The 25579-nt window shown below is 39.9% G+C and overlaps 1 protein-coding gene across 1 annotated transcript in view; it reads left to right on the top strand.

Annotated features, from left to right (window-relative positions):
* The window catches only part of slc12a2 (solute carrier family 12 member 2), a 75747-nt gene that overhangs the window by 20008 nt on the left and 30160 nt on the right, over positions 1-25579 (top strand). The window contains exons 2-13 of the mRNA XM_067575191.1: positions 10576-10695; positions 12273-12348; positions 13329-13424; positions 18726-18865; positions 19631-19741; positions 19928-20036; positions 20171-20295; positions 21184-21268; positions 21354-21514; positions 21615-21722; positions 21859-21982; positions 22552-22653. Coding sequence (XP_067431292.1) covers positions 10576-10695; positions 12273-12348; positions 13329-13424; positions 18726-18865; positions 19631-19741; positions 19928-20036; positions 20171-20295; positions 21184-21268; positions 21354-21514; positions 21615-21722; positions 21859-21982; positions 22552-22653 — 1357 coding nt within the window. The remainder of the gene's footprint in view (positions 1-10575; positions 10696-12272; positions 12349-13328; positions 13425-18725; positions 18866-19630; positions 19742-19927; positions 20037-20170; positions 20296-21183; positions 21269-21353; positions 21515-21614; positions 21723-21858; positions 21983-22551; positions 22654-25579) is intronic.

Here is a 25579-nt window from a genome sequence, read left to right as displayed (position 1 = left end):
TCAGTCCCAATAATTTACAGAGGATGAATTATTCATAAACATGTAGTCAGCAGAACATGCCAGTGTTTTCCTGGAAATAAAGTCCTCCCCCAATATCTTGTTATGCTGTACAGGTTTGTAGTTGTTGAATTGTGACCTGCCAAGGGACTGCTTAAGCTAACTATGGTACAATATGAACATTTATGTTTATTGATTGTATTTGTAAGGGACGGTGTATAATATTAAACAGTAGGTCTTGAAAGGTATCATAAAACCTCTTGACTTTTCTTTCTCCTTGGTTAAAGTAAAAAAAAAACATCTAATTGCCGCCATCTATTCTTTTTAGTACCGATGCCCTTCGTGGAGAGTCATAGTACAGTTTGCACTGCCGTGCTAAGGTCTCGATGCTTTGTCATTGTTGTGCAAAGCCAGCCTTTGTATTGCTTCAGCCATGTAGATAATGTCCACCAACTCATCCTGTGTCGTCTGCACTGTTCTCTGTGCTGTGCATTCAGCAGTGGCGGCTCTCAGCTGCACCACATCTTGAGTTTGGAGTTGTGTGCTTGGTAACTGCTACTAATAGGTGGCATATAGAGCTTGTTGTGCAAAAGAAAAAATGTCACGGCTGACTAGTTAACTCCAGGACAAATTGTCCTAATACAGCATCTGATGTAACTTTCCTGCTTTTCCTCCCTACTTTCAGTGACATTATTGAAAGTGTTTCAGTCCCCATGGTGACGGTCCTCCTCTGTGATTTTGTGGCCACCTGGTTCCTAAGAAGGTGGTGTTTTTCTATTGCATACTAGAGTGTTTTTAAATCTATTTATAGATGGAGCTGATGTGAGCCTGTCTTGATCCACAACATGAACAAAATACTGTAAATCAAATGCAGATTTCAACCAACATCAGGACTTAAGAACTTTTTCCATCTCAAATCCGAAGCAGAAGCAAAGCAACCGTCCTTTCACATAACGTCAGGCTGCTTTTTATTTGTTCCAGCTCCTCTGATTTCCTCACTGGTTCTAAGGGATGGGTAAACAAATCGGTTGTTACATGTCGATCGGAAGAAGATTCTGTCTTGAACGGTTCAGTATCACTGTGTGAAACTCCTTCAATATCATCCACAGGGCTCCACCAGTAATTTAAAAATGGCAACAGATGACATGACCTTCACCATCCTGTTTCATCATTAGTGGATAACCAAAACAAAGATAAAAGAGACATCTTGGAATAAGTTTTCCAGCTCAGTCGTTTGATTTGAGCATCTCTGTTTTCTCCCATATGTGTTCCTGTTCCACTTGTGTGTCTGTTGCAGATTATCCCATCGGACAACATTTGTTAAAACCTCTGATAGTTTCTGACAGATTGATGTCAATTAGAGAATGTGTACCGATCAGGAACACAATGCAGAGAAACCAGTGTTTCCACATTCCTGATCTTCACTTTCACTAGTGTCATAAAGAGAAATCAGTCAAAGCAAACAGGCCTAATAAGTGTTCTAGCTGTCTGTCATGTGTGTTTAGAAGAAAAAACAGCAAATACAGCGTAGTCATGGTACTCATGGAAGGAGCAGTCCTGGTCTGCATGAGAGATGACATGAAGAGGCAGGCTGGAGCTGGCATCAGTTCTGACCTCCTTCTACAAATCAACCAAACAGATGCTCCCTGGTTGATAGTGTCCCTAATGCCACAGAAGGGCAACAGACCTTGATTTCAGTGTTGCGTAATGACATCAGCAGCCTGACCTGACATCACTCTTAGCTAAGAATGTACTGTCCTGTTGCCCAGCTGTTTTTGCCAGATTACGAATTTAATTATCATCATAGCCAACCTTGTGGCACATAGAGGCGTGCTGGAGCTCAGCTTGTTCATTAAGTTTTCATTATTTTAATGAATTACATTTAGTCACCCATGTTGAACCAAGGATGACTGTCAAACCTTAGTTCTGTTTTTGCACTGACCAAAAACACCAACTATTGAAAGTCTGAATATCTTTGATCAGATACTTCAGATTTCAGATGTTCAGTTTTGACATTTTTTGACTGTTTTATTGAAGCTGATTTCTTGTTCTACAGCTGCTTGTGTTAAAGCAACATTTTAGAACTTGGGATTTTTTGTTAAAGGCAAACTTTGGAATTTTTCAACCATCTTTTTGTGTCTACGTGACTAATGGAAACAACAATTTTTGAAACTGGTCCAGTATTAATTTGCTCAAACTTCAAACCAAATCATGACAACAGTTTGACCTATGGATGAATCAGTCCGATGAATGATGAATCAGCATTTTGTGTTTCCTAATAACTGAAACTACCTATTAATTTTAGTGCTGCAGTTACAACAGTTACTGAGGTCAGCATTCTTTGAACAGCTTAATGACACATCATGTTAATAGAGTTGCTGTGTAGTGTTAGTACCTGTATTAAAAGATCTGGATGTCCTTAAGTTTACATTTGGATTTTTTAAAAATATTTATTTTTAAAACTATTGATCAGAACAGTAGTTCATGTAGATACAGGTTACGAGTTTGTTCTGCCTCCTTCATGATGCCTGGGCTGCTTCTCTGTGTTTGTCTTTCCTCCTTCATCACTTCTTTACTTTCTCCTTGTTTTACATCCTTCTTCCTCAATTCTGTCTCCTCTCTCCTACTTCATTCACTCGCTCTGAAATGTAAAAAGCTTCCTTTTAAAGATCTGACAGAGAATGAAACAGAATTTGCATGGAGGGTTGGTTTGTTTTAAACAGTCATCTAGCAGGAGCTGGTGCTGGTTTGTTGGTCCATGTTAACAGTAACAGCTGTCTCTGTGTCTCATACAAGGTTACAGTGTTCAAATGGTGAACAAAACCAGCGCTACCAGAAACTATGGATAGGAAGCGAAGCTAAGCTAACAGCTGTAAAGTGATGGAGGATCGGTGTAAACACTATTTCTGAATTTGAGAGGTGGCAACGCAATATAGTGCAACTCTACAGACTCTACAGTCAGTGAGTATTGAGTGATCAGATAAGTGCTTTCTTTAGTGCAGTGCATAAACAACAACTTTAGATTTTAAATCAAATCACCAGGCAGCCAGTGTCAATAAGGCTTGGCGGCGCCTTCAGTGGAGCAGCTGATCCCGACATGTTCACCGAGATCTCACACAATGAAATCTTGCGCGAGATCTTGTGCACAGTGAGATCTCGTGGCCAGATCTCATTGAACATGTTAGGATCTGTTCCACTGAAGGCCCGGCCAAGCCTAAAGGCAGATGTCTGGATTCATCTCAGATTTAAAATCCATAGGAAAAGGCAGATCTCGGATTAATCGGATAATCAATTTTTTAAACCCAGCCCCACTTGGGGTTTTCCTTTACACGCTTGAAATGATCCCACACTTTGGATGCTTTCCTGCCCGACATAGTCTGATAACTTTTTAACAACTATGCACAGCTCTCAAATGGAGTTTGAGGGTTTTTTGGCGGGACCACAGAGACCAGTCCTATAAAAGTCACTGACTTGGCTGGGTGGTCGCCATGTGTCGCCACTTCCTGTATCCGTCGTTTCAAATTAAAAACCCTCAAGTGTTTCATACATCGTCCAGCCAGATGCTAGGTTTTGACCTAGTCTTGTTTTTTTTCCTGCGACTAACTGACCAATGAAAACTTAAGACTCGTTTCATTGATGGTTTGGTGGAATATTAGTGGGCAGCTCTTTTACATCCTTCACACAGCTACATCTGTCACTTTTAATGTTTACAACAGAGTGCGACACCATGAATGTGTGTCTATGACAACAGGCTTTTCACCGTGCCTTCATGTGTGGCCATTCGTAACACTTTTGTCCTCTCATGTGATTGGATGTAGTTTGTCTCCCTTTGAGAATTTGACCAAACATTTAGCGGCAACTTTCAGAACTTGACAGTTTTCTATATACTGTGCTGCAGATAGAATTTGGTCAGAACAAGCGAGACCTGTGTTCACCACATCTTATTAAAAATGAATGTCAAATCCGGCAAAGGTTAGGTCTATTACAGTTCTTCAGTCTCACAAAGTGATCAGATGTTCTGAGCTAATAGGCTTGTGTTGCACGCCTCAAGATTTTCACTTGGCTCTTACATCTGTATGCTCTGGAGCCCATTAACAGACACTCTGCGTCATTACCCAGAGCTGGATGATATCACTGCTTGACTGCTAGAAGGTCAGGCAACTCCAGTCTTAAGACTCCTGCAGGGTTTAGTATAAAGAACAATGGGTGAGACAGCAAATATTTGAAATTAAAGGATAAGAGTGTGACTCATGTAGAGACAGAGACTTACAGTTATGAAAGAAGTTCCTCCTGTAATTTCCTGCTTCGTCCCGTGTGCCTACATAGACCGGTTGTCTTTTGGACTGATCCCAACACGGCTCCTGCCAAGAATTTTATTTTTATCTTTATTGAGTTCTGTTAGATACCTGACATTTAGTTTGATTCCAACAGACTAGTCATGATTGAACTTTTGGGTTGGGTGCACATCCTTTTATTGTCTTATTGTCTCTATTAAAGAGAAGGGTGGGGTGGTAACTAATGCATGAACCACATGTAATCTGTGAGATGCACTGTAAGCATGTCAATGCACTCAATCTCCACAATAAATTCCTATGTTTCCTGTGTAGAAATACATCTGAAGTCCCCTGCTAGGAAGTGTTGACAAAAATATGTCCCCTGTTTTCATTTTCTGCATACCTTCTTCTATATGCTTTGTCAAAGGGAACATCTGGATTAAATTTGTATGCTTTTTGTAGTTCTGAACCGATGCTGCGCTCTGCAGCAATATTACCTCATCAAAGTGACTGAACCCCACACCTGATTCGTGTTCCTAGCTGCCACAGGATATGCAAAGTTTCAGAGTTGTGGTAACCCAGACAAGGAAAAGAAGGTTCACAGCACTCTGCATGAAGGAAAAGGCTGACGGACTGTATATATGTTTTTGGCCATATTTTGTGCCTTTATTGGAGTGACAATTCAGAGGTGACAGGAAACGAGGGAGGACAGAGACAGGGAATGACATCCAGCAAAGGTCTGCTACCAGGATTGAACTGCTGACGTTGCGGTTATGCAGCATGCGTCTTAACCGGTAGGCTACCAGGACACTCCATGTGTTCATTATCAACCCTAAAATCAACATGCAAGGCCTTTAAACAAATATATATGGTATCTCTCATGGTTTGGAGAAACCCCCCAAAAACATGGAGATATAACCATCTACTTTAATTTAGCATAATAAGCCAAACTTCCCAAATGCATCAGTGTTTATTTTCCAAATCAGACAAACAAGAACTGCTGGAATAAAATAGTCTAAAATTAAGTAATTAAATTCAGAAAATACTTAATAAAATAATAAAAGAATGCACAAAAGACATTGTATCAAGCATTTGAAACCAGACAGCTCTTAGCACGTGATTATGCTCAGTGTTCCATTCATACCCAGACTGGGACCTGCACCACCAGTATCACCAGACAAAGCCCTGCCCCCACTTCCATGCTAGCTTTACTAGCAAATTAAATTGTTTCCCATTTAGCTGAATGGAATACTCCAATATAATGTTATTGAATAAAACCCTGTAAAACTATGTGTGGAACAGAAGCTTGCCCAGGCGTGGAGAGCCTCTCTCACTGCCATGACCAGATCCCAGCAGCGTTGCTGAGTCATTGAGGGGTCACATCCAGGGTGTTCATGTTGACAGATGGCCCAGGTGAAGTGATGCTGAATGATGCTCAAGCCCTCCCTCCCTCCCACAGCTCAGCTCTCTATATGCCAGAGAGCCAGCACTCTTGGATAATTTATAACACCTATTTATATGCCCATTGTAACATGGCCTCTCTGCTGGGAGATATTTAGTCGCATTTGTTTCGTGTTTCCTCTCTTTATCTACCATGGACCTCGCTCCACTCTCTAGACATGCTTAATCATCTCAGAATGAAATTTATTGTGGTCTGTAAATAATTGCACAAATTATTCAGGGGAAAAGGAAAAGAAACAACAAAAATGATAATTGCTCCCAACAAAACAGTACAGTAGAAAAGGCAAGAAGGGAGAGACTTTTTTTTTTCTACAGACAGAAGGTATAGGCTGAATCTCACTACAACTGTTCCATAAATTTCACCCCTTTTACAGAAATACATTTTTTACTTTCTCTCATTTTAAAGAACGTTATGATACTTTAAGGTTGTAATTAGTTCTTCCTTTTTTTATTTGGCCTTATTTATGATTTGTGCTATTTTAAAACCATTAATTCACCATGTGATTGCAGTCTGTTCTACTTTGCAGTTTTTTTGTTCGTTGTTAAGATAATGGCCTTGAAGCGTCACTTCCTGTGAATGTGTAACATTAAAAGCCTACCAGAAAATAGTGGGATTATGCCTTTTGTAGTCTTTCTTTCTTTCTTTCTTTCTTTCTTTCTTTCTTAGGATCCCCAACTATTCTTCTATGCATACAGTCATACACAATATAGCCTCATAGGAGAGGAGAAGAAGAGAAATTGTCATCCTTTCAACAGACATTAAGACAAACACACAATTATAAATCAATCAGAATTCCTCAAGAATTCATATCAAACTTGATTTTTTTTTCCTCTTCATATAAATAAATAGTAATTCTTAATAAACATAAATCCTTGTCACTCATTTAATTCCAAGAAAATAGGGTATTAAAATGCATTTCTCAGCAACTAAAACAACAACCTCCGAGCTAGCAACCTACACTCTCAAAATGACAAGTTTATGTTTTTTTTTTTTTTTTTTATCAGTAAAAATTGTATCACATAGTCGAACAAACATCTTTTACCATTTTATGTGGCGTTTGCTTTTATGGGGTTTTAGCCATTTTTAATGCCAGGGCTCAAACAAGTTCTCTCCCCCGACGCTATTCTAGCAAGGACACTGTTGCTGCATCCTTAGCTCAGTCGCTGCCTGAGACGATTGTGATTGGTTTAAAGAAATACAAACAAGCCAGAGCATTCTTTCCTCTATAGTAGAGGAGGATGTGGAGTTGGTCTGGCTATGCAAGACTATGCCTTTGGAAGGCTTTTAGTGTGAAAAATCCTGTATGTGCAAGAAGCGTTATCATTGATAGTAGTAACACTGATCAAAAAAATGGCAAAGTAGAAAAAAGTAGAACTTTATCAAGACAACAAGTAAACAAGGAGAAACTGTTGGGTTTGTATTAAGAGCAAATTAAAAAGGAAACATAACTTTCTCTATTACTTACTATACTATAATATATAATATAAAACTATAATATACTTACTATAATATAGAAAATATGCACTAAAAACAGGAAGAATTGGGAATAAAAGTGTATCTGACATAACCCTGCACTCCTGGTGACAATCCAGCAATAGAAAAGCAAAGGTAGGGGAGGTGCATTAGAATGAGCTGAGCAGTATGCAGGGGAGCAGAGGTATAGAATAAATGTCACGTACAGCGGGAGTTGTGAATTGGAAGGAGATTGATCCACCTCCTTCCTCTTGAGAGATAAGATATTGCTGTGTCACTGCGGCTGATACTTTGTCCGTGTTTTACAGAGATATGAGAAAGGTACTCTTGAACATTGTCTTGTACAATCTACTCGATTTGAATATCCAAATTTATTACTCTTAATTATTGTATTGTCTCTGGTCACTATGAAATGCCTGTTAAATAACTCTATGAACTAGCCTACAATTAAAGAGGTGAGTGATGAGAGTGTGTAAGTTCACTATCTTCATAAGGCGGTATTCAGACACTGCCCTTATTGGTCTGAATACCGCCTTATGAGGATACTGACTCACTTGAGAGTCTCTTTTTCTCTCCTCTTTTTTAAAAAGACTTGGGAAGCCGTCAGCAAAGTCTATCAAACAAAAATGTCCTCCCCTCCTCCTGGTAACGTCTTTGTCCTCCCTCATCTGATCAGTCTGATCAGAGCTGCCATGATAAGAGCTGTGATTGGCCACTGCAGCGCGATGTCAGGTTGCGTTTCTCCAAAAGTTGATGCGGGTTCAACTGTCTCGCTGCAGGCTGCTGCGGCGGTGCCCCCGTGGCCCCCCAACCCCCACAGCCTAAACACACTGCCCTCATTAAAATGAATGGGACGGACTGGCGCTTTCACCGCAACGCCTGATTTGATGTGAATTCAGCCTGAAATGCACCAATAACTAGTGTTAATTTGCACAATTAGTCAGAGAGTTTCTCACTGAGAGGATGTGCACATTATTGTCCTCATCAGTGAACACGGACCCTGAGGACATCACTACTGATCGATGAACATGGACCGCACAGCAGGCCCGAACTGAATCACCGCACTTCCTTTCCATCACTGTAAAATGAAACAGTCACACAGTGGAGGAGGATCCATAAACCCAAGGTCATCCATATCCACATACAACAGTGTGGATATGAAACGTCAATGTAAAAGATTACAATAAAAACGTTCAATTCAATCAGGACATCTAGAGAATATCATTTATACATGTTCCATATTACAGCTTTTAAGAGTTGTTAACATGGAGCTTTAGCTTAGAAAAGAGAAATAATGAGATTCATACATTTATGTAACATACACTTTATGACGGCTTTATTCTGAAAATACAGCAGGTAGAGACCCTGTGTGTGCTTCTCTCTGATGTCAGTGGAAATGTATTGAACATTAGCAGCATGTCAGTGACCTCCTCAGTGAGCAAGTGAACTTATGCACAAGTCAATGCTCACTCTTACCACAAAGCCAGCGCTCAAAATACCAAGGTTGGTCAGTCCATCCCTTGTCCACAGCAACATATGTTGACATCCTCTGGACAGATTGTCATCACATTTGATATGGATATATAATAGTTTTGATGACCATCTCAACCTTTTGGACAGGGCTTTGAAAAGCCTTTTGTAAGAACTTTCATTTGGCAAAATGAAGCCAAACTGTCTTCTACCTCTCTCTCTCTCTCTCTCTCTCTCTCTCTCTCTCTCTCTCTCTCTCTCTCTCTCTCTCTCTCTCTCTCTCTCTCTCTCTCTCTCTCTCTCTCTCTCTCTCTCTCTCTCTCTCTCTCTCTAATAGGCAGATAAACATAACGTTTAGGGCTGTGCGATATGACCAAAATCTCATATCCTGATATAGGTAATTTCATATCCCAGTAACGATCCATATCCCGATATAGCACATTTTCTGTACATTCAATGAATAAATAGTTTCTGGTCCTGTTCTAGTCACTGTCTCTCCTGTGTGTGTGTGTGTGCAGCACGCTCTCTCTCAGCGTGGGCGGGGATGAGTCGTCCGTGTGTGTGTGTTCGCGGCGCAGCAGAGGAGAGACAGACAGTGGTGGAGAGTTGACAACAACTACACTCCTTATGATACTTTAAGTGCAATGAAAGGTTCACGAGTAAAAAGCCAAGAACAGTAATTAACTGATGTAATCTGTCCAAATGATGAAAAATATTGCCATAAAGATTATAATTAGATGTTTTTCTATCGTTACAAGATATATATGTTCAGTAAAACAGTACTTGTTCTGCAGAGGATCGATGTCTCTTGAAGTCACTCTGTATTGACCCTCAATACTTTGTTGATACCATCTGAAATGTGTGTGTCAAACTGTTTAGTAGTGAAAACTGGTACTGAATGTTTGGTCAGATTCAAAATCTTGTTCACTCGTTCTTTGTCTACTTTATGAAATGCAAAACGGATCATCAGTTCATTGGTTGTGGTGATCACCTTGTCTTTCTTCTATCATCACTCTTACATTCAAATATCTGCAACGCTGGATATTTTATAATGTAACAGAGAAACTGCCTCCACATTTGCAGCTTGTAGGAAACACTGCAGCCCCCGGGCCTCCTAACAGACATACAACATTGTAAACGTGATGTTATATGATAAACGTGATGGTTATCGCTCACTTTTGTTTAGCTCTTGTAAAGTATGTCAAAGGTGTTCTGAAGTCATGCTGTTAGGCTTATTTCTGACGGGCGCCCTTTTATTAGCCAGAGGAAGGGGGGGAAACACCGTGAAAGCATCGCAGCAAGGGCAGGGCATTGGTTTGCAGACGTCCTGTGTTCATCCTGAGGTCATTACATGTGCTATAAATGCAGGAAGGACAGTATGCTGTACACCCACAGAGTCCTGGCAGAGAGGCCACCAACGTCACAACATTGTGTTTGCACAGGAGGGAGGCTTCCTGTGTTTTAACTGCTCTAGTAACACAAGGACACACGTCCTTTGTGAATGTGTCTGTCTGCTTTAAGGTATTTATTAAAAGTAGCCTGGATATCAGATTGGAATACAGCCAAGTCAGATCCCTACATCTTTTACACAGTTGCTTTACGATCATCCTTTTTAAAAATATACAGAGAATACACAAAATCAGTTTTTTTTTCTCTACAATTTACAGTCCCAGTATTTATTTTCCCTTCTTAGGGTGTCTTGAATGTAATTTTGAGAAATGTTATTGTATTGAGGCTGGAAAGATGAGTGTGATTTGGTGTGGTTGTTGTCAAGCAGCTTCTCCCACCACAGCTACACCCAGGATTCACCTGCTTTCACCAAATAAAGCTGAATTTCAGTCTTTTCTCCACAGTCAATGTTCTACATATAAATATGCTTTTAATTTTTGTGCTTCTCAGGAGCCATTCGAGGATGGGTTCGCCAACGGAGATGAGCTGACCCCGGCTGAAGAGGCTGCTGCGAAGGAAGCAGCTGAGTCCAAAGGAGTGGTGAAGTTTGGCTGGATTAAAGGAGTCCTGGTCAGTAACTTTCTACATGCAGTTATTTGTTCATCTCTATTTTCTATTGCAGTCATTCAATCTTTTCTTGTGGTTACTTTCTTATTTTAGTGTTTTTTATTCTTCAAATCCAGTCACAAACACTGCAAATCACTATATAAACAGGAGACAGCTCGTATTAGAACATATCATAGTACTAATATCAGTAATATGCTACTCTTACTACCTGGTTTTAAGGGGGTGGCCTATGAGTGTGATTTGTGATGTAAGTGCATGTAAACACAATGAATGAAGTGGATCACAGGTGTTAAGTGTGCCACTCTGTAATTTGAAACGTACATGTTGATAGGTCACACTCTGTTCATGATTTTGGGCCATGAGTGTGAGTCACCGCTGACTCAGAGGAAGAAATCACTCACAACACCTGGGAGACGTGATTCATGCAGAGCTGTTTGAACTTGTATTTCAAGTATATTCAGCAGAGGATGACTTTCTCATCCCGTGTCTGGATATTATCTTTCTGCTTTTATTTTGACACGAGAAGTCCGTACTTCCCCTGTAATATAAACCTTGTACTCATTCTCATGTCTGTTAGTTGGTTTGTAATGGCTTTCATCAAGTGGTGGAGGATATTTTTTAAGTATGACATAAATGTGATGTTCAGCTGATTCCTGCAGGGAGAGGAGGCTCCTATAGATCAGGGTCAGCTGAAGACTTGCAGCTGGGAGGGATTCTGTATCTTCCTCAGCAGAGTCAAAGAATAAACAAAGACTATAATGTGGAAAGAACACAATCTATGTTGTAAGTTTAGTTCAGAAATGATTTGGTACCGTTTTTACAATTCAGTCCCATTTAAAAAAAATCTGCTCTTTGAGTTATGAGATAAAGATGTCATCTTATAAGATGAAAGTCATGAGAATTAAATTGTAATTTTAAGCGATAAGTTATATAAATAGACATTTTTGTATGAGATAATAATTGTGAGAATAAAGTCATAATTTTTTAATTAGAACAGTAAGGAGAAAAATATTATTCTCAAATATTATAATTATATTGTGACTTGTACCTCTTAATCCCATATAATGAGGATACAGCAACATGTGTCCAACATGTAGCCAATCATTGACCGATCATTGGCTTATTACAGCTACAAGTTGTACAGTCCAGTCTGAAAGGAGTACGAGACATAAAGCAGCATGCGGTGGTTTAGTGTGTCGACATGCTGGTTCTTATTTTTTGACTGACACCAGCTGAGCCCTGGAGTCCTCTTATTGATAGTGTAAGCTCATTCTGAATGAAAAGTTCTCTGTGAATGTGTTCTCAGATAAAGACGGCAGACCAAGCAGCTGCTGAGCAGCTAATGTCTCCTCACAGGACTTTTGAGTGGTGAAGTTGTTTTATTTCAGGAAGCTTCATATTTTTGGCCACATGTTGCATTAATTTGTGTCTCAACACTTCTCAGTCTTCCTAAACACCATGTTGAAATCTTGCTATTGTTCACCTGTCACTATTGATATCAATACTGTTGGAAACATCCAGCAGTAAAACTGTACTTGTCCCTCCTCATGCATACACAGTAACAGTCATCCTGTCTGCAGGTCCGCTGCATGTTGAACATTTGGGGTGTGATGCTCTTCATCCGCATGTCATGGATCGTGGGTCAGGCTGGAATCGGTAAGTAGAGATCACTTATGAAGAGCTGAGAATGATCAAAACTGACTTGTTTACATTCAGCTCTCAGTATGGTTACATGGTGCTGCCTTCAGAAGGAACTTGTGTTCTGGACATGAGAAGTTGTGTGTGCAATCTGCCTGTGTGAGGGCAACCACAAATACATGGTGCAAGACTTCTGTTTTCTGCATTGCAGTATCATGTTGAGGAACAAAGAGATTGCAGAACCAATCAGACTTTAGATATAACTTGTTAAAAACACCTCTCATGTACTCAGAGCTCATATAACGTTACCACTTTACCACAAATTGTGTAAACTGCTACATTTTAAGGAGACATTCATGTTCTGTACAGCTGTCAAAACAAGAAGTTTCACACTTCCTGTTTTGATGCTTTGTGTCATCAGCTATCACATCACCATCAAAGTCACAGTTTAACAGTGATCAGATCCATACTTGACTGATCAGGCTTTTCATTCTTGAGATTTGGGAACATGAACGCTTACTAACTTGTATGACCCTCTAAATGCAAAACAGCTAGAATGGTCAACAGTTTTCTTTTTCTGCTAAAGGAATAGTTGAAGACCCTGTAACGGCCGGTGTTATCATCCAGCCAGCGGCCGGTCAGGAGTGTTTTGCTTTGATGTGACAAAGACTGCACATAACTGATACATTCAAATGTTACTGTCCAGTAAAAGCGAGCCAGCAGCCCATATTTACTGACATGTGGGTGCTCACAGGGTGGTCATTTCAGACTCTGTGTACAAGACTGTGTCGACTCCCCCTCCAGCACTTGTTGATAATTCTCCACTTTGATGTGAAATATCAGCACAAAGTGACACATGTGGCAGACTGCTCCGCAGCAAGCCCGTCTTGTTACTTTTCACAGAGCTCTCGGAGTGATTGGAAAACCTGCTGGAAAACTGTTAACAGTGTTGCACATTCTTTTCAAGCTAAAACTTAACACTGTGTTTTCCTCTGCAGCTCTGTCCTGTTTGATTGTTCTCATGGCCACCGTAGTGACGACCATCACCGGCCTCTCCACTTCCGCCATCGCCACCAACGGATTCGTACGAGGAGGTATTTGTCACGTTCTTTAATAGCATTCACAAAGAACACAAAAATATTGACTCCTCCTGCTTAGGAGCAGCAGAGTTTTCACAGAACATGCAGCCTCTGCCTGATGTGGAACGAGGTAATCCACATGTGTGATTTTAACCAGCGTGAGCAGCTATCAGTATGCAGTCAGTCATCTATCACGGTGCAGTGTCACGTGTGCAGATCTGTTAGGACTTAAATGTAAGAAGGGTTAAAAACACATCTCTCCCTGTCGTCTCAGCAAGAGGGGAAATTCAATGAGTTTCCACATTGCAACACTTAGTGTTGAAGTGAATGGAAGCAGTGGTAGCTCTGGCAGGGTGGTCTGACATGGATATTCACACCAGGTCATGCACAGTAGGCCGCTAACTAGTTCAATATTTCATAGTGAGATGAAGATGAATTCAAATCAGAGTAGAAATGGTATTTTTGTTGTCCACATATTGGATTCCTTCCTTTTGGCCTCAGTGAGGATGTTTTTTTCTACATTATGGGAATACCATGATCCATATTGATAACGGTTATATTTAATGTACTTAGATTTGTAGTTTAACAGTGTGGGTAGACAGTATTGTCATTTTGCTGTTAATAGCGAGTGCCCAGCCCTCCTCTAGTGTAGGCCTGCCTCATGAGGTAGAACCTTTGTACTCCATAAGGTGATTGGTTCATTCTTCTAGAGCCAGTCACATGCTGATGAATGCTTTTATACTTTGTGCCAGGACTTTTTTAAAGGTGAACAATGTGTTAAATTCATGTTCAACCAAACATCCCAGTTCATTCTTGACCCTGGAAACCAAACAACCCTCTGACATGTTGTATCTGGAGCTTTCAACCATATCACCAGAGGTGGAAAGTTACCAAGTACATTTACTTAAGTACTGCACTTGAGTGCAATTTTCTGATACTTGCACTTTAATTGAGTATTTCCATGTGATGCTTCTTTATACTTCCACTCCACTACATTTCAGAGGGAAATATTGTGCTTTGTACTCCACTACATTTATTTGACAGCTTTAGTTACTTTTCAGATGAAGATTTGCCACAATGGATAATAATCAGCTCTGCAAGCACTGACTTTCCATTTTATCTCAGGGTCTTATCATGAACACAAATAATCTTGCTTCATTTTACAAGAATACATTAGTCATTTCTAGTTAACATTGTGAGTGTATGTGATGTTCTATTATGTGTAGCTTGTACTGTTATTGTGCTGTTATTTGTTTTAATTGTAACCTGCCAAAGGGACTGCAGAGGAAAATTAGCTATAAGCTAACTCTAGTACAGTACATCAAGTGGTAACATTTATGTTTAACACTATAATGAAATGAATAAATAAGACAAGATATAACAAGCTTTTAAAATACAACACATTGTTAAAGATGAAACCAGTGGTTTCCAACCTTTTTGGCTTTTGACGTCTTACAAAAAGCAGTGTGTAGTCGGGGTCACATTTCACATGTCTATGAGTTATTAACAGCTCCACCAAATAGTGATTTTTCCCTCTAAACTTCTCACATCACAATCAAAATAATGTTTTATTTTGCTGATTCATGGCTTTGTTTTCACCAGCGCCGTTTCTTTTCTTCATTCACTCTCCAGCTCGCTCAACCACCACTGCTCTCTCTCTCTCTCACTTGTTCCCGCTCTCTCGCTCTGGTGTCGAGCTGGGGAGGAGAGGCCAACTTTGAACACCAACAGACAAATCCCGCATAGTAAACCTTTAAGTAAAACAAGTACTATCGATATAATTGTAACAGCTACCGAGCTTGTGTATAGATTTATCTCGATGACAACTGAGAACAGATCATGTAATGTAGTGGAAAGCATGTGGACCTTGAGTGTTTGGTCAAATGATCAGTGTTTTGGTGCCGGAAGCCAATGGAGCATTAAAATAGCAGCTTCTGACATGTATGAACTCACTGGGAATGACAGTGCACAATGTTCCAGGACTGACCAGGTGTTCAGGTACCAGTAAGGTAGGAAGACGGGTTTGACTAATAGATCCATGAGTTTAAAGCCACCAAAACACTGCTTAACAATTTATAATACTACAAGACAGGATTTTTATCACAGCAGCAATCATTTTATCCTCAGACACAGTAGAATTATCCTGGTCACATTACAAAGTCAACAGGAATTTCAGCTTGCATGTGTGTGATTAACCAACGCGGCGCCTTGCTGGAATACATCACATTACTTTGCAGAAACAATTGAACCAGGTTAAAGTTTTTTACTGGACAAGTGTGTTTTGTTCTGGTGGTCGTGTTATTGAAATATATAAGGGAGATGTGTGTTTTCATACAAACGTATGTCTAAACACAACCTTACAGTTCAAGCCCAACCAATCATCTATACATTATACTACTATACTACTACTATTAAATCACCCGCACAATACCAGCAGCCCTTCAGCACCTACTTTCATCTCCTCTTCCTGCCATTAAGTGTAACATTTAATGGATAGTTGAAGTGTAAGACATTAGTGAAAAGGCAGAACAGAGTCACTGAGGATGATTAATGCAGAGTTTCTTTCAGCTGTTTTTTACATTCAGGTAAGATGATACACTAGTGAAATGTCAAAGCAGAGATTTGTTGAGGCTTGTTACAGTAGAGTTAGTTTGAACCATTGTTACATTTTGTAATTATTGTCACATTAAAACCTAAGTGCTGAGTCATATTTACCGTTAAACTGAAGTGTATTTTTCTTTTTTTCCTCCCCTGGTTCTTCCTTCTACTTCACTGGGTCATGGAACCCTTTTGCTCTCTTTTCAGATACATGATCACCTCCTAAATCCTTTACTGGTTATCCTGTGTTTAAAAATAGTAAATCTGTATAAATTGAACTTTGTTTGAACTCTGACAGAGTAGAGTTTCCATTGTCAGCGAGTCCAAATGGGTGGCGATGTGAAATGAGTCTGTTCTGCCCAGTAAAGTGTGAGATTTTAATCACATGACTTGAGACTAACTGTATTACAGTCTACCAGAGCTTGTTTGTATTGTATCAGAAATCACTTCAAGTATTCCAGGTATTCCATAAAGGATGTGACTAGTGAATTTCTATATAGTTGCATATGTGCAGAGCCAAACCAACAATAAACTCATCGTACGTACTGCGTGTGTATCAAGTCTTATTCCACTGTGCTGTAAACATCCGTTGTTGTCCAAAAACTATTAAAAACACGTCAATGAGTCGCACAGCTGCACTGAGTGACATGCTTGCTTTTCCCTGAAGACAGCGGTTATCATAGTTTGTTTAGAAATGGCTCCAAAGAGTAAAAATAGGCAGACGTCACGGCGCATGTGTGGAAACGTGGTTCGGTTTACAGCTTCACTTGTTTGTTGTGCTACATAATACAACCTCTTGACTTTGTATTACATAATAAATTTCTCAAAGAACAGCACAAAATCAAGAGGTTGTGATATGTAGCACATCAAGCTAGTGAAGCTCTGTAAATGGCGTTTCTACGCATGCACAGTGACTGGTTGCTATATTATCACTATTTTTACTCTTTAGAGCTGTTTCTAAATAAGTTGCAGTAACCAATGTCTTCAGGAGTGAAGGAACAAGTCATCCACTGCAGTGTACGAGTAGACAACAACGGAGGTCTACAGTGCAGAGGAATAAGATGTATCAGGCTTTGGATACACAGACAATACTTGTTAGTAGAGCAGTTCATCGTTGGTTTGGATTCAAACATGAAATTTGCTGACAAGAAGAAAAATACAGAAAGTCGCCATCTAAATCCTTTTAAATGTTTTGCTCTAGTTAGTCCACAATATGACATTTTACATTTGCATTTTTAATATGAATAATAGGAGAAGCTGAACTCTGCAGAATACCATGCTGCACACATCTGGACTCATGAGCCTGAAGCTTGTAGACCTTTTTAATGTTGGGTATATCATTCACATACTCAGCTCAGATTGGGCAGTTGTGATCTTGTTATACTGGCGCATGGCAAAGTGATTCATTTCCTGAGTGTTTTTCTTATTCAAGTCCTGTTCAGCTCATTAAAGTTGTAGCATAGAGAATTGGGAATCTGAACATGATAGTCCGTTTTAGTTTGAAGTTCTTTTCACGTAGGTGAATGGAGCAAAGAACAACAGCGTGCTTCTGTTTCCAGAGGGAATCAACATGAGCATCACGGGTTGTCTCCATATTGCTACTCCTGCTCCAGAACATTTGCATGAAGTTGAACCTGTTTAGCTTCCCAAAGTCACACTGCTGTGTGACTTTTTAGTCTCTGACATTTTCGGTCGCTATGATGTTATATCAAGATTCTATTCTCAATGAACAGCAGTCTGTAGCACCTCTAGTGTTTGAGTGTGTATTTGTGAATGGGAAATGAAGAGGACTGCAGCTGCTGTGCGGCTAGGGCTATGCAGCAGATGACTGCATCTATATGTATAAAGATTAAAGGGGTGGTTTGGATTTTTTTTCTGACAGCTGTTTCTCAGCAGTGATAGATGATACACCCAACTGGATATTATTTCTGGATAATTGCATAGATAATATCCAGTTGGTGATTAGAGATTTCTAACCACCTGGTGACTGGTCAAAACCAAAATGAGTTCCAGTTGTGCACGGGGCCATAAAAGTAAAACAATTGATTCTACAACACAGAGTGCCACAGACAGAATCCATGCAAAAACACACACTCATTGTGCTGCTGAAGTGACCAGTCAGGCCTCCTGGTAACTCTAAGCTGCTTTGTTTGTAGGCAAGAGTATTACTACAGACTAAAGCCCTGTGTTGGTAGTAAGTACTTGCTGTTTTAAACAGCTGATTAGCAGTGTGATATGTGATCCTGGAACTAAAATAAGCTTGATGTGGAGTGTGGGCTGCTCTGGAGACCTCTCCCTACTATTGGATTTGTGTGGCCATGGTGTCCTGCAACATGACGCACTCTAAAGAAGAGGATGCATAATTGACCAGCGTGCTAATTGTGCTAATGGAAGCCTCTGATGGCCCTGCTTGTATAAGTCTGAGGGTATTTTAGTAGATGAATCAGGCTCTATCTCTGGTCATGACACTGAGGACAGCTCACAGGACCTTTAGCTCTCCTCTGAGTGGAACTGACAGCTGTAGGAAACCGGCTGTTGACAGTGATTCTCCAATGCAGTACTTTCAGATGCAGACGTTGCGCCATCCTCCGACTATGCATGAACAAACTCAGTAAAAGAATGATGCTATATATATGTAAATACACAGTCAGTTGAATTCAAATTTGTTCCACATTTTCACTAACAACTTACATCCTGTCCATTTCCATCTCTTTCCAGGTGGAGCGTATTACTTGATTTCGAGAAGTCTGGGCCCAGAGTTTGGAGGCTCTATTGGTCTGATCTTTGCCTTCGCCAATGCAGTGGCTGTAGCCATGTATGTGGTGGGCTTTGCTGAAACTGTTGCGGAACTTCTTAGGGTAAGTCTCTCAATGCTTAATGGTGCTTTCAAACAGCTAGTACTTATTGCTGTGTCTTCTTCTGGTCCAATTCCACCACTTCAGCTCAGATTATGCACCATCCTTACTAAACCCCCTGCTGGACCAACAGAGAGAATGGTTAGAAAATGGCACCATTAATATAGCAAGTTTAGCCAAGGTAATTGATATGAAGAGGTATAATATTAGTCTGGGTGTGTACCAGTAAAATTAGGAACTACATTGTTTTCTTCTGTTTGTTTTTTGTGGTTGCTATGGTGACACACAAAGCTGCAATAGTGAGCTGATAAACTCAATTGGCAGCAGCAAATAGCAATAAACTGTGCATATGCAAAAACACCAGTTGATGTGTTTACAATGGAAACAGTAGAGGAGGTGATAACTGCTCACTATCTTGGAGCACCTCTAGAGTAAACCTTTCAGATTTCCAAGCTTCCAGTTTATCAAGAGTAAGCTGAAAGGAACAGTTTTTATCTTATGCAGGTTTTTTGTTGACATCCTATGGTTACTCCGTCACTATGTCGGCAAATGTAATGTGGTTGCTCTGTGAAGGCCTTCAAACGTTTCAAACAAATGTTCCTGTTTTATGCAACGTAATGACCTAAATACTCTTTTTTTTTTTTAATGTTTTAATTGTAGTTTGATTTGTAAGCTGCCCATCATGGAACTAAATAAGTAACTTGTAGTCTTAAGGCATTGGCAGTTTGTTGTTGTTCCTTTTGAACAGCTCCTTGTCTTGTCTGTCAGGGTGTCGATGCCGTCATGACGGATGACATCAACGATATCCGAATCATCGGCACCATCACAGTAATCCTCCTCCTGGGCATCTCTGTGGCAGGAATGGAATGGGAGGCCAAGGTATGAACTGGGTCCCATCTCTTATACCGAATCTGCATTGAACCTACATGTGCATAAGTCTAAGCCCTGATGAAAATTCTGATGACAGACTTTGAGACAAAACTTTCAGGTTCAGTGACACGCTGTGATTGATTCATACATCAGATCAGTGGTGACTCATCCATCGGTTAATTTGCTTCTCTTTAGGCCCAGATCTTCTTACTTATTGTGCTCATCACAGCCATCATTAACTACTTCATCGGAACCTTCATTCCTGTCAAGTCGAAGGAATCTGTGGGCTTCTTTGGCTATGACGGTACGACCACACTCAAGTGAAACTTCTCTTAATGCAAAATGAACATGTGCGCCATCTCACAACCCTCAGAGCTGATATTCGCATTGTTTGTGCTACATGTTTTGTCAGCTGTCTTGTTTGTGTTCTCCTGTCAGGTTCTATCATGTGGGAGAACATGGGTCCGGACTTCAGAGGGGAAACCTTCTTCTCTGTCTTTGCCATCTTTTTCCCTGCAGCCACTGGTATTCTGGCAGGAGCCAACATTTCAGGAGACCTCGCTGTAAGTCACCACTTCAAAACACGTCTTTTTAAGCTAGCCAACTAGCCATCAGGCTAATTTAGCAAGTCCTATTGATTCTACTAAAGGTCTTCACTGAACTAAAAAGGGAGATCTGGGCCGGTATTTATCAAACACAGAATCTTTCCTAAGTCATCCTGGGACTAAAACACTCTGAGCTACCTCCTACACTGTTTTTCAATTTTAAAAAAGTAGATCATATAATTAAACTTTGTGCCTTCTCTTGGTCATCCAGTGACATTGATTTACACTGCTTGTGTTTGTGCTGCACCTTGCATATATTGTGCTCTATAGCACACATTGTGTTGATGTTGCAGTCAGGGCTGAGGGTGAACCAATAACTGGTTGTGTCAGAATCATCAGTGTTTCAAAGCTGCATTTCCCTTGTCGCTGTGAGGTTGCCAGGACCTCAATTAATGAGCATGTGCAAAAATGTAACATTTCAGCTGAAATGGTATCTCTTAATAAGCTCATAGTCATCAGTAGTCATCAAAGTGGCTTTCTCCTGCCAGCTTCTAACAGGTCTGGGGCTCTCCTCAATATTGTCTGAGATAGGAGTCAATTCCTAAGTTAGGGAAAATTGATAAAGTGCTCCTAATCTTAAAAGTAAAACCAAGAATTTGCCACTCTGACAATTTTTTTGGTGAGTTGGCAGTGATTAAAACTGATTGGAGGAACTTTTGCATGGTGCTGGGATTGTTTTACTGTTTGACTTCTCCGTCACTGATTACTGAGAGCTAATGACCTTCAGTGTGGCAGTTAGATGATTGATGACATCATTTAAAAGCCCTTCATTGATAAGGATTAAAATGTTTGTGCAGTTATAGATTGCCTGTTCTCTTAAGTCTGTGTTGTGATTGTGTGTTGTAGGACCCACAGCTGGCTATTCCCAGAGGAACACTTCTGGCCATATTGATCACAGGAATAGTCTACCTGGGAGTTGCTGTCTCTACAGGTGCAGTAATGCCCTCTATATATGATATTCTCTACCTTCTATCACACTTATGAACTTAGTTTTAATAATCCTTTCATCACACCAGGCTCCTGCATCGTAAGAGACGCCAGTGGAAATGTGAACGACACAGTCAGTTCTCAATTCATGACGAACTGCACTGATGCTGCCTGCAAATTTGGCTATGACTTCTCTTACTGCAAGAATGAAAAAGATGCCTGCCGCTACGGACTCCAAAATGACTTCCAAGTACGAAGCAGACAAACATTTCAGAGGGAGAGGTGAAAACAGTGATGGTTGGTAGGTGCAAAAGTAAAATAATTCAATTTGCATTTCACCTTCTGTTCAGGTCATGAGTGTGGTTTCTGGTTTTGGACCCATCATCACTGCTGGAATCTTCTCTGCCACTCTGTCCTCAGCTCTGGCCTCTTTGGTCAGTGCACCCAAAGTGTTCCAGGTAAGACTCAACCTAAACTGCATTAAGGTGTCTAAGGAATTACACTAATAACCAGTCAGCAATTTAGAATGAGATTTGCATTGTAATTCATTTGTAGTTTTTGATTCTGAAGACACAATATTTTCTGTTTCCACAGGCTTTATGTAAGGACAACATCTACCCTGGCCTGGGCATGTTCGCCAAAGGCTACGGCAAGAACAACGAGCCCCTCCGAGGATACATCCTGACCTTTGTTATCGCTCTGGCCTTCATCCTCATCGGTATGGCTGCACACGTTGCTAATCTGCACAATAAGGCAATTATTATTGTATGAGATTGTACGTAGATGCTGCAGTGTTCATTACACTCCACAATATGAAAAAATTGGTTGAATCCAACAGCATAATGACTTTGCACTTCCAGTGAATTGATATAGTAACCTAGAGTCTTATAGTCAGCCAACAGCAGGTCAGCTGAACATGAAAAAATTTAAAAACTTAAAAAACAATATGAACTTTCTTATGATTAGTACCAAATGACATAGTACTTGTCACAAACTTAGTTTATGGACTGTAAAATAAAGTGGGATTGATTTTTTTCTGTTTGTAAAGACCTAAGTTTGACAGTAAGAGACAGAACAGGCGATAGAATCTTCAGATTCAAAATAGGTCTTTATCTGACCATGAATCTGCCTATTATTGAATATTTGTGTAAAACTTTAAAATTAGGCCTGATGGCACTGTTACAGGAAATGTTTCCCCAGTTTTTTGGCTGGACTGGAGGACATGAAATTGCAGATGGAAGTTTTGTCCCATTCCGAGTTGACTGTTTTGATGCTTTCCTCTTACAGCTGAGCTGAACATAATTGCCCCCATCATCTCCAACTTTTTCTTGGCATCCTATGCCTTGATCAACTTCTCTGTGTTCCATGCCTCACTGGCTAACTCACCAGGTAAGATCAAGACTCTGAGAAACTTATCACAGTAGAGATCCTTTGTCAAATTGTAAAAACGAGCAGCTCAGCAGAGTCACGAGTCATATGGTGTTAAACAATGACTGTGATGGGAAATAATAGGATTTCAAAAGGAATTACTTGAAGCACTTAGACACGTCCTGAGCTGTAGAGTGCCTCAAAGAGCTTAGAGCCAGTGTTTTACAGCTCACGGCACAGGTCATATCAGACTGCCCATGGAAAAGCTAAGTGACCCTCTGAGGTAGAATTAATGTGTATTCTCTTGGTGTACGGCTGAAACAGTCTGATGATCACTTGCGTGAGTTGCCATTTTTAAACAGGGACATTCGATATGGTTGTAAATGTGCCAGTGTAAGCCAAATGGCTAATTTTCCATTTGTTGTTGATGTTCCATGGTCGGATGTAGAATTAGCAGTAAAATAACAATAAACCAGACGACACAGAACAATCAGAACAAGGTAAAACATAAAAGTAGATAAACAAAGGGTTTAGAGCTGGACAAGCAAAATGCCATCCTCCTCTTTGAAGAAGAGGATGTGATCTTAGTACGGTCCTCAGCTGCTAGCATTAGTCAGATATTTGTAATACGTTTGCTAAGACAGTGTTTCCCATACATTCTCAACTGTCCTCTTTCTTACTTCCCTCAGTCACTCAAACACTATACTGTTGCATTGAAATATGTGTCTACAGTGTGTCACTGTTACTGAAACACTGCCACATCAGATGAGTCATTTAGCAAGCTAGTTAGCTCAGCTGCTAACTAGATAATTAGCTTTTTGAAGAGACAGACTTGCTAATAGTTTGTGATATCTGTGAACAGACCAATATCTTCTCCTGTTTTAGACACTCTGGCACCTCAAAGGTCTGCACAGTGAAGATAGTTTGCTATTTATCCAAGTTGAACTCAAATCTAAAGATCTGTGTGGATTTTCTCAGGGAGCCGGTCTGCTGATTGGCCATTTCATTAAACAACAACATGCTTTTTAAAATGTTTTTTTCTGCTTTAAATGCTGGTGTGCCACTTTTGGGTAGTATAAGCCAGAGAGTTATGGTAATATTTTATAAATAGCCTTTGGACATAACAATTTTAGGTTTAATAAAGTTTAAAGTTTAATTAAACTTTTTTTTAAATGGACATACCCGAAGCCTACCTGTGATTAAACTTGCTACAGTAAGAAATTACAAACTCCATTTACATTGAAAGATCTAAACAAAAGCACACATAAAATGAACTGCAAAGTACAATGTCTGGCTAAAATGTTCTTAAAAAAATCTAAGTTTTTGAAAAGCACAGTTTTTATAAATTCTTGGGGATTCCCTTTAATATTACAATAAGGCTTGTAAGGTGTCAAACAGCTTGAGAAGAAATCATGGAAGAGTTGGCAGAATAGTAGATTTCCAATGTATATATTTCATGGTTGCCAATAAATCCAGAGAAGAAGGTTTCTTACTTGTATGTATTTTCTGATATGACCTATTACTGTAAATGTAACTGTTTGATGCAGTATAATGTCATATTCTTTGAAGAAGAGGACGTGATCTTCAGCTGCTAGCATTAGTCAGACATTTACAATAAGTTTACTAAGTCAGTGTTTCTGATACACTGGCAACTGTCCTCTTTCTTAGCTCCCGCCCTCCTGTCACTCAAACGCTATACCGTTGCATTGAAATATGTTTCTACAGTGTGTCACTGTTACTGAAACACTGCCACATCAGATGAGTCATTTTATATGATTCACTAGGTAATGATTATGAGTGACAGTTATGTTAAATTGGAACAAAAAGCCTCTGGCACTTTGAAACCCATTTAAATGTAGAGTACATCATTTCATTGTTGTTGTTGTTTTGTTTTTTTTGCCCTGCTGTTTAATGACAGATGCATCAGAACAGTTTGCCAGGAGCTGTCACTGGGTAATGTTAGTGGGACAATACACTAGCTAGTATTGTCAATGTACATCAAGGAGAGAGACTGATCTCTGCTCATGTTTCTACACAGAAATATCTGAATATGTCAATAACTTTTTCAAAAGATGATGTTAAACAGCTTTCAAGAAATGCTACTCTAAATGTTTGCTAATTATTTGTTGGTAAAGGGGTAGCTCCATGCTTAATTCTGGAGAAGCATTATTAGTTACCTCCAGTGTTACAGGCAGTTTTGGTTTTATTTGTCAAAGGTTAGACGTATCTGTCTCTGCCTCCACAGCAATACCATGGAATTTAGTTTGAGACACACATAATTGAAAAATGACATTCCTTCCCAGAGACAGTGTCCCTGTTACTCTGGATAATCCACAGACCTCACTCAGACTCTTTCCAACTACCAAGTCATCCCTGTTAGAACTAGGATTAGCTTGCGATAACTGGTTCCATTTTGGGTCTGCTTCCCCCTGGTTCCCCGAGCCTTGACAGCAGTGAATCTATTCAATCTTTCATCTCTCTTGTTACTCTTTTTCTTAGCAAAGAGAAATTTCAGTAAACTTAGCAGGCTTCTCCTTTTCAGCTGATGTCGGCCGACTCTTAATTCCATTCAAATAACTTGAGGAAAGGGCAAATGAAACTCGGCTTTTCAGATCTGTAGATAATCCAGAGTGATGGAAACATTGTTGAAATGTTGTTTCTGTTTTTAATCTATTTTTTCAGCGCTGTAAGCTGCACAAACTGAATTCCATCTGAAGATCTTATGAAACCTGGTCAAATAAAACTACAGCTATCTGCATTGATAATTACTACTTGAGGGAAGAGGGATCTCTTTTTGTAATTTTGGTTGAACAGACCCTTTAAACTGTAGCGTTAAGCTCTGTACGGATTGTATATTGGGTTTTTTATATTGAGTTCTCTGCTTTCTTCCCCTTCAATACCAAATCTCTAGCAGACCTCCAGGTACATATTCTCTATCTGCTTCTAA

The sequence above is a fragment of the Thunnus thynnus genome, chromosome 19 (genome assembly GCF_963924715.1).
Source record: "Thunnus thynnus chromosome 19, fThuThy2.1, whole genome shotgun sequence".
NCBI classification, from domain to species: domain Eukaryota; kingdom Metazoa; phylum Chordata; class Actinopteri; order Scombriformes; family Scombridae; genus Thunnus; species Thunnus thynnus.
The sequence above is the reverse complement of the archived record's forward strand: the minus strand, read 5'-3'. Positions and strand labels throughout refer to the sequence as shown.